General features: G+C 44.0%; 1 protein-coding gene across 14 annotated transcripts in view; it reads left to right on the top strand.

Annotated features, from left to right (window-relative positions):
- Positions 1 to 13,113, top strand: part of LOC141072913 (scavenger receptor cysteine-rich domain-containing protein DMBT1-like) — a 490,185-nt gene that overhangs the window by 240,322 nt on the left and 236,750 nt on the right. For 13 of the 14 annotated variants that reach the window (XM_073560164.1, XM_073560162.1, XM_073560161.1 and 10 more), the window contains one exon: positions 12,519 to 12,554. The exons of the other annotated variant lie outside the window; for it this stretch is intronic. In XM_073560164.1, the coding sequence (XP_073416265.1) occupies positions 12,519 to 12,554 (36 nt within the window). The remainder of the gene's footprint in view (positions 1 to 12,518; positions 12,555 to 13,113) is intronic. 14 annotated transcript variants of the gene reach the window in all.

The following is a 13,113-nucleotide window of genomic DNA, read 5'->3' as shown; positions in this document are numbered from 1 at the left end:
CTTGGATATGGGGTTTGAAAGCGAGGGCAGAGTCGAGGATCACCCCAAGGCACCGAGGGAGCGGGACTGGGGAAACAGAGCAGCCATTGACATTGATGAATAGGTCTATTGGAGGGGTAGAGTGAGATGGGGGACAGATGATGAATTCTGTTTTGTCCATGTTCAGTTTGAGAAAGCGAGAAGAAAAGAAGGCTGAAATAGCAGATAGACATTGTGTACTAAATGTACTAAGATTTAACAACCTCCACAGCCAAAAGCTTGAACCCAACCATGGGGAAGCATATTAAACTTGAAACCAATAATCACATATTTCTATACCTCATATTATAGGATCGTGGAATCACCACAGCCACCAAATATAACATTCTAATAGCTAATATAACAAAGCACAACATTATCTATATATGCTGAACCTGAAATCCAATAACTATATGAAGCCTATATACAGTATATATAAATGGAAAGGATATCCTATATATAGGATAAATGAGTACAGCCCCTTTTGAGTAAGGTTTTAATCGATACCTTACTCACCACAAGAACAATTTCCAAAATTTTGATTTTGAATGGGGGGCCCGAACATCCAGTGTTTGCTGCGCTGTAATGTGCATGACAGCGCTTTTGATCGGCGGTGAAATAATCCCCTCTGGTCAGAGAGCCACGGTTCCCACGCTGTCAAAAGACAGTTGAAGCATTCAGCTATGGTATAAAGTTTACCTCCAGTCACTGGTGTCAGTTGATGGGACTACTGATCCCATCATCTGACACCTGCAGCCACTAAGTACAGTGAGAGCAGGAGCAGAGGATGGGGGTATTGATTAGCCGCTCCTGTGTTGTAAATAAATATTTTTTTTAAAAACGGCGTGCTTTCCCCTGTATTTTTCCTAACCAGCCAGACAAAACTCACAGCTGGGGGCTGCAACCCTCAGCTGCCAGATTCAGCAAAACTAGTTATCAAGAATACAGGGGTCGCCACGCTGTTTTCTTAATTATTTAAATAAATAATTTTTAAAAAACTGTGTGGGGTCCCCTCCATTTTTGACAGCCAACCTTGCTAAAGCAGACAGCTGGGGGCTGGTATTCTCAGGCTGGTAAGGGGCCATGGATATTGGCCCCCCCCAGGCTAAAAATATCAGCCAGCAGCTGCCCAGAAAGGGCCCAGCTCTTCCCACTTGCCCTGTAGCGGTGGCAAGTGGAGTTCATATTTGTGGGGTTGATGTCACCTTTGTAATGTCCGGTGACATCAAGCCCATGGCTTAGTAATGGAGAGGTGTCTAAGACACCTCTCCATTACTAATCCTATAGTTGTATTGTAAATAAAAACACAGCAAGAATAAAGTCCTTTATTTGAAATAAGACTAAACACAGTTTTCCATTTTTATTTAAACGCCTAATTCCAGCGAAGCCCTTGTTCTCCTGTAATAAAAGTAAAATAAAAAAACAACAATATACCATACCTGTCCATCGTTCTGTCCCATGCTGTAATCCATGTCTGGGGGATAAACAGTTTTCAACCTGGATGGTGCCAAGATGCGACTGTTCCAGCTGAAAACCACAGGTGACTGAGCGGCTGCGAACGCAGCCGTAGAGATCGGTGGTGAGGTCAAAGAGGTTATGTTTCATAACTTAGGTCCCATTCTCAGCCGGGCTGAACTGCCGTGACCTCAGTGACATCCCCCCTAGAAGCATGAGAAAAACCCCTCTGTTGTGAGTTCATTCTCCCCTTCACCTTTGATGTCTGATGAACTCCCTCTGCTGGTGAAGAGAGGTAGTGAAATTGATTGGGATGGGAAGAACCTGTCATCTGAACAGGCGGAGTGTGATTGGACATCTGGAATTTCTGAGTGGATATAAGGCAGCCGACGCCCTGCAGTGCTGCTGGTGATCCTTTCTGCTCTTAGCTCTTTCATCCAGTTTAGTTCCTGTCTACTAAAAGCTAAGCTTTTGCCCTGCTATTATTCCATGAGATTTTGTCTGGTTTCCTTAGTGTTTGTATTCAGCCAGTCCTGGTTGGGACTGGCTGAATTCCATTTTTGTCTCTGATCAGTTGATCTCTTTGCTCTGTTTTCAGAATATACCTGAGTGCTGATATAGTGATTTTGAAGACTAGCGACTTCAGGGCCTTTTTCCTTATCATATGGTTGGGACATTTTTGGTAGGGTTTTTTGCGGATTGCAGCCAGCATCTTTTCTGTCCTGTCCTATCTAGTTAGTTGGGCCCCATCGTTTGCTCAGCCTGTCTTTCTGTCTGTGTTTGTGTTTTTATCTGTTTTTCACCGACAATACATGTTGGGGGCTGTCTATTACTTTGGGGTCTGCTCTGGGGCAGTTTAGATTTTTCCTTTCCTTCTTTAGGCTTATGTAGTTCTCTGGCTGTGACGAGGGGTCTAGGGCACCGTAGGAACCCCCCATGGCTACTGTTAGTTGTGGTGTATAGGATCAGGGGTCTGCAATCCGATAGCTACCAACCTCTCCGGTTTTCTGGACTTAGCTTGTATTTTTGTTTTCTCCTCCTCCGGTGACTAATTCATAACACCCCTCTATTCTTGATAACTTGCTTTGCTGAAGCTGACAACTGAGGGTAGCAGCCTCCAGCTGTGAGTTTTGTCTGGCTGGTTAGCAAAATACAGGGGAACCCGCGTCTTTTTTTTTTAATTATTTACTTACAGCGCAGGAGCGGCTAATAAATATCTCCATCTGCCACTCCTGCTCTCACTGTAATTAGCAGCTGCAGGTGTCAGATGATGGGATCAGTAGTCCCATCAGCTGACACCAGTGACCGGAGGTAAGCTTTATACCTCTGATCACAGCTGAGCGCTTCAGCTGTCTTTTGACGGCGTGGGAACCGTGGTTCTCTTACCGGCGGGGATGATTTCCTCACCGATGAGAAGTGGTGTTTGCTGCACTGCCATGCACATGCACCTGGTGTTCAGGCAGCCGAACCCGCACAGTAACGGACTTGCTGGTGAAGTCCGTTTTCAGTCTCTGTGCCCGAAGGTGTTTAGTACAGATGCCGAACTTTACTGTTCCAGTTTGCCCATCTCTATCAAAGATACATAAAGTAGCAAGACTTGACAACCAATTATCATATATACTCATGTATAAGCAGAGTTTTTCAGCACTTTTTTGTGCTGGACACCCCCCCCCCTCGGCTTATACATGAGTCATTGTCCAGAAAGCCGGCAGGGGATGGGGAGCAGCGGAGCAGCGGCAGGAGTTGACGGCTGTGGATAAAGCTTATGCCGCTGCTAAATAGCATGCAAAGTGACAGCTGCAACCCCCAGCTTCCAGAAGACATCATATTCACCCTCCTCCGTGCCATCACTGCATCTCCATTGGTCCCAGCGCCGGCAGCTCTTCCTGTGCTAAGCGATCACGTGGCACCACTCATTAAGGTAATGAATATGCACGTGTCTCCATTCCCATAGGCATGGAGTGCATATTCTTAACCTTAATGAGCGGTGCCATATGATCGCTCGGCAGGAAGAGCTGCTGGAAGCCGGCACCAGTGAGATGCTGAGAGGGCACACTGGAGGAGGGTGAGTAGGATTTTTTTTGCAATAGCAAGCATGCATACCAGGACTGGAGGGGGGAGCCATGCATACAGCATGGGACGGGGGGAGCCATGCATACAACGACGGGACTGGGAGAGCCATGCATACAACGATGGGATGGGGAGCCATGCATACCAAGACAGGATGGGGGAACCACGCATACCAGGACAGGATGGGGGAACCACGCATAGCAGGTCAGTGACAGGGGAGCCACGAATACCAGGACAGGATGGAGGAGCCACACATAGCAGGACAAGGATGAGGGGACAGTGCATACGCAGCTTATGCTCAAGACAATAATCTTATCCAGTTTTCCAAGGCAAAATTAGGTGCGTCGGCTTATACTCTGATCGGCTTATACTCGAGTATATACGGTACTTCTTACAGCCAGGACTCTGCTACAGAGAATACAACAAAGAAATATATGACTCCTCACATTTCCAGCACCTCCCTCATCTATTCCCAACATGCACAAACTCCTTATCCTGCTGATACCCCAGTACTAAGCTGCTGCTACCATATGTGTTCCTATTACTGCACCTACTGTGTGGTGCTGTGTGCCTTCTAGATGGTAAAACAAACCTCTAGAATATATTAATGCCCTGTGCAATTGCCCGAGAAAGCAATACCCATATTTTGCCCCCTAGAAAGTAATAATGCCCCCTGTCTGCCTCTTTGACAATAACCAGAGTGCCCCTATAACAACAACTGTCCACTTAAGATTAAATAATGTCCTGAGTCCCCCTGACAGCTCTCCTATACACAGTATAATGACCCCCACACTGTATTGTACCACCACACAGAATAATGACCCCTTAGTAGCCCCAAAACTGTGTGATGGGCCCCAACACTCAATAATTGCCTACACACTGTACAAAGACCCCACATTAGCTCCCACACAGTATGATGGCTCCCTCACTGTATGATGGCCCCCTAAATAGCCTCCATATAGCATAATGCACTCATCATAGCACACAATATAGTATAATGCACTTCCCATAGGCCTCCATATAGCATAATGCATTCCATAGTCCTTCATATAGTATAGCAAACTCGCTATAGTCGTTCATATAATATAATGCACTCCCCATGGGCCTCCATATAGTATAATGCACTTCCCATAGGCCTCTACAATATAATGCACTCCCCATAGGCCTCCATACAGTATAATGCATCCCATATCCCATAGTCATTCATTTAGTATAATGCACTACACATAGGCCTCCATACAGTATAATGCACTCACCATAGGCTTCCAATTAGTATAATGCAATCCCCATAGGCCTCAATATACTGTAATGCACTTCCCAATAGGCTTCTATATATGATAATCATAGAATCATAGAATCATAGAATCATAGAATCATAGAATCGTAGAGTTGGAAGGGACCTCCTGGGCCATCTGGTCCAACCCCCTGCTCAAAGCAGGATTCGCTAAATCATCCCAGTCAGATGTCTGTCCAGCCTCTGTTTGAAGACTTCCATGGAAGGAGAACTCACCACTTCTCGTGGCAGCCTGTTCCACTCATTGATCACTCTAACTGTCAAAAAGTTTTTTCTAATATCTAATCTGTGTCTCCTCCCATTCAGCTTCATCCCATTGCTTCTAGTCTTTCCTTGTGCAAATGAGAATAAAGTTGATCCTTCTACAATGTGACAGCCCTTTAGATATTTGTAGACAGCTATTAAGTCTCCTCTCAGTCTTCTCTTTTGCAAACTAAACATTCCCAAATCCTGCAACCTTTCCTCATAAGACAGGGTTTGCAGACCGGTCACCATTCTGGTCGCTCTTTTCTGAACTTGCTCCAGTTTGTTGATGTCTTTTTTAAAATGTGGTGCCCAAAATTGGACACAATATTCCAGATGAGGTCTGACCAAAGAGGAGTAGAGGGAAATAATTACTTCACGTGATCTAGACTGTATGCTTCTGTTAATACATCCTAGAATTGCATTTGCCTTTTTTGCTGCTGCATCACACTGTTGACTCATATTCAGTCTGTGATCTATTAGTATACCCAAGTCTTTTTCACATGTGCTGTCACTTAGCCCTATTCCTCCCATTCTATATATGCTTTTTTCATTTTTATTGCCCAGATGTAGTACTTTGCATTTCTCCCTGTTAAAAACCATTGTGTTAGTTGCTGCCCACTTCTCCAGTTTATTTAAATCTTTTTGAATCCTCTCTCTCTCTTCTCTAGTATTAGCTATCCCTCCTAGCTTTGTGTCATCAGCAAATTTAATCAGTTTACCCTCAATTCCTTCATCTAAATCATTGATAAAGATGTTGAACAATACAGGGCCCAGGACAGAGCCCTGTGGTACCCCACTTGAGACATTCTTCCAACTGGATGTGCAGCCATTTACGACCACTCTTTGGGTCCGATCACTAATCCAGTTATGAATCCACCTAACAGTTGCCTTGTCCATTCCATACTTAGTCATTTTTTCAATAAGGATTGTATGAGAGACTTTGTCAAATGCTTTGCTGAAGTCAAGATATACTATATCTACAGCATTTCCTTGATCCACCCAATCAGTAATACCGTCATAGAAGGAAATTAAATTAGTCTGACATGACTTATTAGTTACAAACCCATGCTGACTCTGTTTAATCACTTCATTCTTATCCAGGTATTGACATACATGTTGTTTAATAATTTGTTCAAAGATCTTTCCTGGTATAGAAGTCAGACTCACCGGCCTATAGTTGCCTGGGTCCACCTTCTTCCCCTTTTTGAAGATAGGAACAACATTTGCTCTTCTCCAGTCTTCTGGCACATCTCCTGTTGCATCTCCTGTTACATCTCCTAATGCACTCCCCATAGACCTCTATGCAGTATAATACATTCCTCACAGGCCTCCATAGAGTATAATGCACTCCCCGTAGGCCTCAATTTAGTATAATGCAATCCCCATAGGCCTTCATACAGTATAATGCCCTCCCCATAGGCCTCCATATAGTATAATACACTCCCCATAGGTCTCTGTATAGTATAATGCACTCCCCATAGGCCTCCATATAGTATAATGCACTCCCCATAGGCCTTTATATATGAGAATTCACTTCCCATAGATGTCTATATAGTATAGTGCATTCCCCATATGCCTCCATATGGTATAATGTACTCCTCATAGGCCTCTATATAGTATAATGCACTCCCCATAGCCCTCTATGTAATTTAATGCACTTGTTATAGGCCTCTATACAGTATAGTGCTTGAAAAAATACAATACACACCTCTCCTTCTCATTTCCTTGCTGCTCCGGTCTCTGCAGTGAGTATTCTGAGAGCCTGCACACATCAGTACAGCGGGTGCCATGTAGTAATGACATAGCGCCTGCTGTCAGTGTCTGTGTCAATGACGTGAGACACAGAGGGGGAGTGATGTCCCCTTGGCAGCTATGCTAGTGAGCATCAGTAATCCTTGCATGCGATTTTATTATTATTATTTATTTATAAAGCACCATTGATTCCATGGTGCTGTACATGAGAAGGTGTTACATACGAATTACAGATATCACTTCCAGTAAACAAACTAACAATCACAGACTGATATAGAGGGCAGAGGGGACCCTGCCCTTTCGGGCTTACATGCTACAGGATGGTGGGGAAGGAGACAATAGGTTGGGGGGTTGCAGGAGCTCCAGTGATTATGAGGCGGTAGCTTCAGTAGTGGTGAGGAGGCAGCAAGGATCATTGCAGGTTGTAGGCTTTCCTGAAGAGATGGGTTTTCAGGTTCTGTCTGAAGGATCCCAGTGTGGATGATAGCCGGACGTGTTGGGGCAGGGAATTCCAGAGGATGGGGGCTATTCGGGAGAAGTTTTGGAGGAGGTTGGGTGAGGAGCGAATAAGTGTGGAGGAGAGAAGGAGGTCTTGGGAGGACCGGAGATTACGTGAGGGAAGATATCTGGAGATTAGTTCAGAGATGTATGGAGGAGACAGGTTGTAGATGGCCTTGTAGGTCAGTATTAGTAATTTGAATTGGAAACGCTGAGGGAATGGGAGTCAGTGAAGAGATTTGCAGAGGGGAGAAGCGGAGGAGTAGCGAGGAGAGAGATGAACTAGTCAGGCGGCAGAGTTGAGGATGGACTGGAGAGGTGCAAGGGTGTTAGCAGGGAGGCCCCAGAAAAGGATGTTGCAGTAGTCGAGGTGGGAGATGATGAGGGCATGCACAAGTAGTTTAGTAGATTGAGGGTTTAGGAAGGGACGGATTCTGGATATATTTTTGAGCTGGAGGCGACAGTAGGTGGAGAGAGCTTGGATGTGCAGTTTGAAGGACATCGCAGAGTCAATGGTTACTCCGAGGCAGCGGACCTCCGGTATGGGGGAAAGCGTGATGGTGTCAATTGTTATAGAAAGGTCTGGTAAGGAAGATCTGTGAGATGGGGGAAACATGATCAGTTCAGATTTGTCCACATTGAGTTTGAGGAAGCGAGAGGAGAAGGAGGATATGGCTGATAGACACTCTGGGATTCTGGGTGACGTCTGGGCCAGAGAGGTAGATCTGAGTATCATCGGCATAAAGGTGGTAATGGAATCCATGGGACTTTATGAGTTGCCCCAGGCCAATTGTATAGATTGAGACGAGTAGGGGTCCTAGAACAGAGCCTTGGGGGACTCCAACAGAGAGAGGGTGGGATGAGGAGGTAGTGTGGGAGTGGGAGATGCTGAATGTGCAGTTGGAAAGGTATGAGGAGATCCAGGATAGGGCGAGGTCTTTGATGCCAAAGGAGGAGAAGATCTGTAGTAGGAGGCAGTGGTCAACTGTGTTGAAAGCAGAGGACAGGTCTAGAAGGAGTATAGAGTATTGTCCGTTAGCATTGACAGTAAGTAGGTCGTTGGTAATTTTGGTCAGGGCTGTCTCAGTGGAATGATGGGCACAGAGGCCAGATTGTAGATTGTCAAAGAACAAGTTAGATGTCAGGTGAGAGGAAAATTCAGAGTGGACATGCTGTTCCAGGAGTTTAGAAGCGAATGGGAGCAGCGAAATTGGGCGATAGCTGGACATGGCTGTTGGATCGAGGGTTGGCTTTTTAAGGATAGACGTGATTGTGGCATTTTTGAAAGCAGAAGGGAAGGTACCAGAAGTTAGTGATAGGTTGAAGAGGTGGGTTAGGGATGGGATAAGAGTGGTGGTGATGTTGGGGAGAAGATGGGATTGGATCGGGTCAAGTGCACAAGTGGTGAGGTGTGATTTGGAGAGAAGATTAGCAAGCTCCCCTTCAGTGATGTTAGATAAGGAGGTTATGGGGTTTGGGCATTGGTCTGGTATGCAAAGGGGTTGTGGTGGTTGAGCATTAAAGACTTGCTGTGTTTGGTCTATCTTGTTTTTGAAGTGTGCGGCAAAGTCCTCTGCAGAGATTAGGGAAGTCGGAAGGGGCAGTGGTGGGTGGAGGAGGGAGTTAAAAGTATTGAACAACTGTTTGGGGTTGTGGAATAAGGAAGATACAAGGGATGTAAAATAGGCCTGTTTAGCAAAGGTGAGGGCAGATTTGAATGCAAGTGTTGCTTGTTTGAGTGCAGTGAAGTCGTCTTGCGAATGCGTTTTCTTCCAGCACCGTTCTGCAATCCTGGATGCTTGCCGAAGCTTTTTAGTGATGTTATTGTGCCAGGGTTGTCTATTGATTCTTCGTACTCTGTTATGCCTGACAGGGGCGACCGAGTTGATGGCTGATGCAAGAGTTAAAATGCATTTATAGGAAAAGTCTCTCCCATTCACAAAATTATTGTATAGCAGACAGTCTCCATATTAGGGTGCGGTAAAAACGATTTTTTTCCCATCCTTATTGTAAGGTTTGAGACCACAAAATATCTCCAGTTCTCCCAACGCATGTCCTCTTTTTATATGGATTCATCAGGGGAGTATCTTTAAAAAGAGATGGTGACCTTGTAGCAATACAAGCACAGCTACACCCCAAACACAGTTTGCAAAGCTTCCTGCCTCTCACTTCTCCTTACTATCTATTTAAAATAAGAGCGCACCGGGTAAGGACATCCTGTCACTTCCAGGTATCCCGGTGCATCATATTCAGGATTTGGTCCACTCATACTGGTCTCCGCCCCCGCATGTGTGCAGCCCTGGCAGGTTCACTGCAGTCTCAGTACTGGTGCACGGAGGTTCCAAGTGCTGGTATGGTCCGACGGGGGGGCACGCGCCAGTCTTCGCCACTTGTGGGGGTTAATAATAAAATAATAAAAAGGTTCATGACGTCAGTTGGGATGTTCGGCCTGGTATGGCCGTGCACTGATGAGGGTCCTTGGTGATGGACAGTGCCAGATAATTAACCCCTTCCAACTAGGGATGACTCCTAGGTGAGTTGAAGCAGGAATGGTGCAGCAGAAGATAATCAGCATTAGACAGGGAAATGATCAGTTTGTTCTTTTTGCTTCAGTTCCAAAAACTCCCATACAATTCACATATATATGGTGTTGGTCAAACCTGTCTGGTGAGGGTTCAGTTTCTCTGCTGTGTAGCCATCAAGCTGCCAATTATGCTTCTGGTAAACGATTCTTTGGATATCAGAGGTCCAATGTAAACAGTTATTGGATCCATGATCCCTTCTAGACTAGTGAGCAGGCAACGTGAATCCTGTCAGAACACTTACTTCTTCTCACAACAGTGTCCCTGATTCCATGCAGTTGCTGAACTCTTGGGCAAAAAGCACTCTTCTGCTAGTTATATAAAAACTGAGCAGACTCTCCGCTTAGCACAGACTCTGGAAGCCTCTGTGCTTCAGAGACTAGTACCCTGCCTTATTCAGCTGTCCTTGCAGAGATCACACTTCTATTCTCTGCATGCAGAACCTCCATCTTCCTACTTCTTCTGCCTCCAAACTACAACTACTCAAAACTCCTCTTCTCCTCTGAGGGATTGTGCACACTTACTGGTTCAGTCAAAGGTGTGCAATCTGCCAGTACTGGATGGGGTAACAATGTATGGATGAAATTATAACAGCAGAGAACTTAGCCATCACCATAACTGGCAATACAGATAAATTATATTACACAAGCAGGCATTTTGTGGTGCTATAGGCACGGGCACCACACATACGACACTTCCTGAATGTCCTTCAGTGCCACTGACGTCATCCCATGGATTGCAAGCTCAACAACAGGTTCACTTTCCAATCAGCGGATTGTTCATGGGTGGGTATAATTTATTATTAAAGATTTAGGGGGGGTGTTTACAGGGGAGTATCTCTCTGATCATATTAATATGGTATTCCGATTATCTCCCAGTACCTTGAATGAGCGTAAAATAATTCACTTATTCAATTGGATCAATCTATAAGAGCATCCCAAAATGAGTTTTAGGCAGCTATATTGTAAAATATAGAGAAATTGAAAAGATTGAACCATATAAAACATATCTACTATAATCAGAACCACATAAAATATATCTACTATAATCAGAGTATCTTTGTTACACAATAAAGGACAGCAAAGAAATAAAGAAAAAGGATACTGATAAAGCTAATCTATGACTGCTTGAAAAAATTAAATAAAAATTAAAGCAGTCCACTACATATCAGGTTGCCAAAGAAAAACAATACAGAGATATTACAGGGAGCGGGGAGATTATATCTCATTTCAAGAAATGCCATAAAAACAATCCAAACTAGTAAGCTTGCCCAACCTAACCACAGGGGTTTGCACCTTAAAAACCTGTACAAATGGTGCCTCCATCCGTCGTTGTCTCACACTTGTTAGCGGGGAGAGCACACATAAGTTACAGGGTGCGGGTCTCCAGAAGCATGAGCTGGGCACAATGCATTTAGTACTAAGATGGCAGATTTGCAATTTTCACTCTGCAACAACCAAAGTGTGCTTATTTCCAAAAAACACCCATGGAGTCAGAATTGCCACTTCACCGCAGATGAATTTCCATAGGGGTGTAATTACCAAAATGAGGTCACTTGTGAGGGGTTTCTGTTGTTCTGGCATTCAGGGTCTCTCCTAACAGCACCTACAAACTATTCAGAGTTCAGTACATGTAGATAAGGTGGGTTTTTTATATTTGTTGCTAAAATATCATCATTGGTGGCAGTGGTGATAATCACTTATTGATAGAGATGGGCAAACCCAAAGAGTAAAGTTCGGAGTACATACCAAACACCTACTGTTCGGGCATGGAAACCGAACACATACTTCACCAGGAAGACCGTGTTACTGTTCATTTTCGGCCTCTCGAATATCGGGTGTTTGTCACGCTGTCATGTGCATGACAGCATGGCAAACACTGGATGTTCGGGCCCCCTATTCAAGTGAATGGGGATCTTGTTCGGGTCCGGGTACTGTTCTGGTACCCGAACCCGAACGTTTTGTAACTGTTCGGCCGAACCCGAACATCCAGGTGTCTGCCCATCTCTACTTATTGAGTGATGCAATGAAGTCAGGATACACACGTACCCTGCCCTCTCCTCTTCTTTGGAGACACTCATGACACCAGGTATAACAGCATAGCGAGCAGCATTAGCTAAAATGTACCAGGTAGAAGAAAGTGCCTGCCAACTTTGTACGTGCTAGAATTATTTTTTTTAAGGGTTATGTCTACTACAACACAATATGGCTAGTTTAAAAGGCATTTTGAGGGTGACAGTCTCTTTTTTATGGCTGTGCAACAATGTTCAATAGCTTAGCCATACTAAATTGAGAGGGAACTACATTCCAGTTGCAAACTTTTCTTAAACTTCTGGTGAGGTAGGAGGTGTGAAAGAATGGAATCATCTATGAGCTATTCGAAGATATAATTTCACCTATTCGAGTTATAACATGAACAGGATAAAAAGCATACCAGCTAAGAATCTTCTATCCTTCACAGCTTCTTTAATCTTCAATGGCAGCCATGAACATCATGTCTGTATGAATGAAAACAACAAATTATATAGACAAATGGTTCAGAATTCATTCAGAAAATATACCACTTCTATGCTAATATTCAATGTACTGTATTTTGCTTTTCAGATGCTCTCGGTACACCACCTTCATCAATCACAACAGGTAAGATTGAAATGCATTAATTGGAACTGAACCAAATATGACATTTTTATATCTTGCATTAAATTAAAATAGTAAACTATTTTAACTTTAATCCCTAAAAGTGATACTGAAGATGGAGGCTGAAAATAAAGCTATTGATACAAAGTATTACATAGGGTACATGGTCTTCATGGCATCCACTGCTGTTTGCTAAAGAGGGGTGAAACGATAATATGTATTAGTTGCGTTTAATAAAAGTCACAGGTCCTGGTATAAATATAAACATACCAGGACCTGTGAATTGCATTAAACTCAGCAAATATTCGATTCACTCCTCTCTAGAAAACATCAATGGATGTCCTGAGGACCAAGTATGTAACATTTTGTATCAATAGCGTTATTTTACTATTTCATTATTCTCGCGAATTAAATCTGCTCCAATAGTGAATCTGAATTTTCGTAAATAGTGAAGAAAATGCCCATCACCAATTTCCTCAGTGCATAAGATTGCGTCAGCCAAAGGCTCACTCAAACTTAGGTCACCCAAGCATCCCCATATTGCTTTGCAGCTAGAGAGAAT

This window comes from Dendrobates tinctorius, unplaced genomic scaffold (assembly GCF_039654945.1).
Source record: "Dendrobates tinctorius isolate UK_male_01 unplaced genomic scaffold, ASM3965494v1 ptg000293l, whole genome shotgun sequence".
NCBI classification, from domain to species: Eukaryota; Metazoa; Chordata; class Amphibia; order Anura; family Dendrobatidae; genus Dendrobates; species Dendrobates tinctorius.
This window is presented reverse-complemented; position numbering and strand designations above follow the sequence as displayed.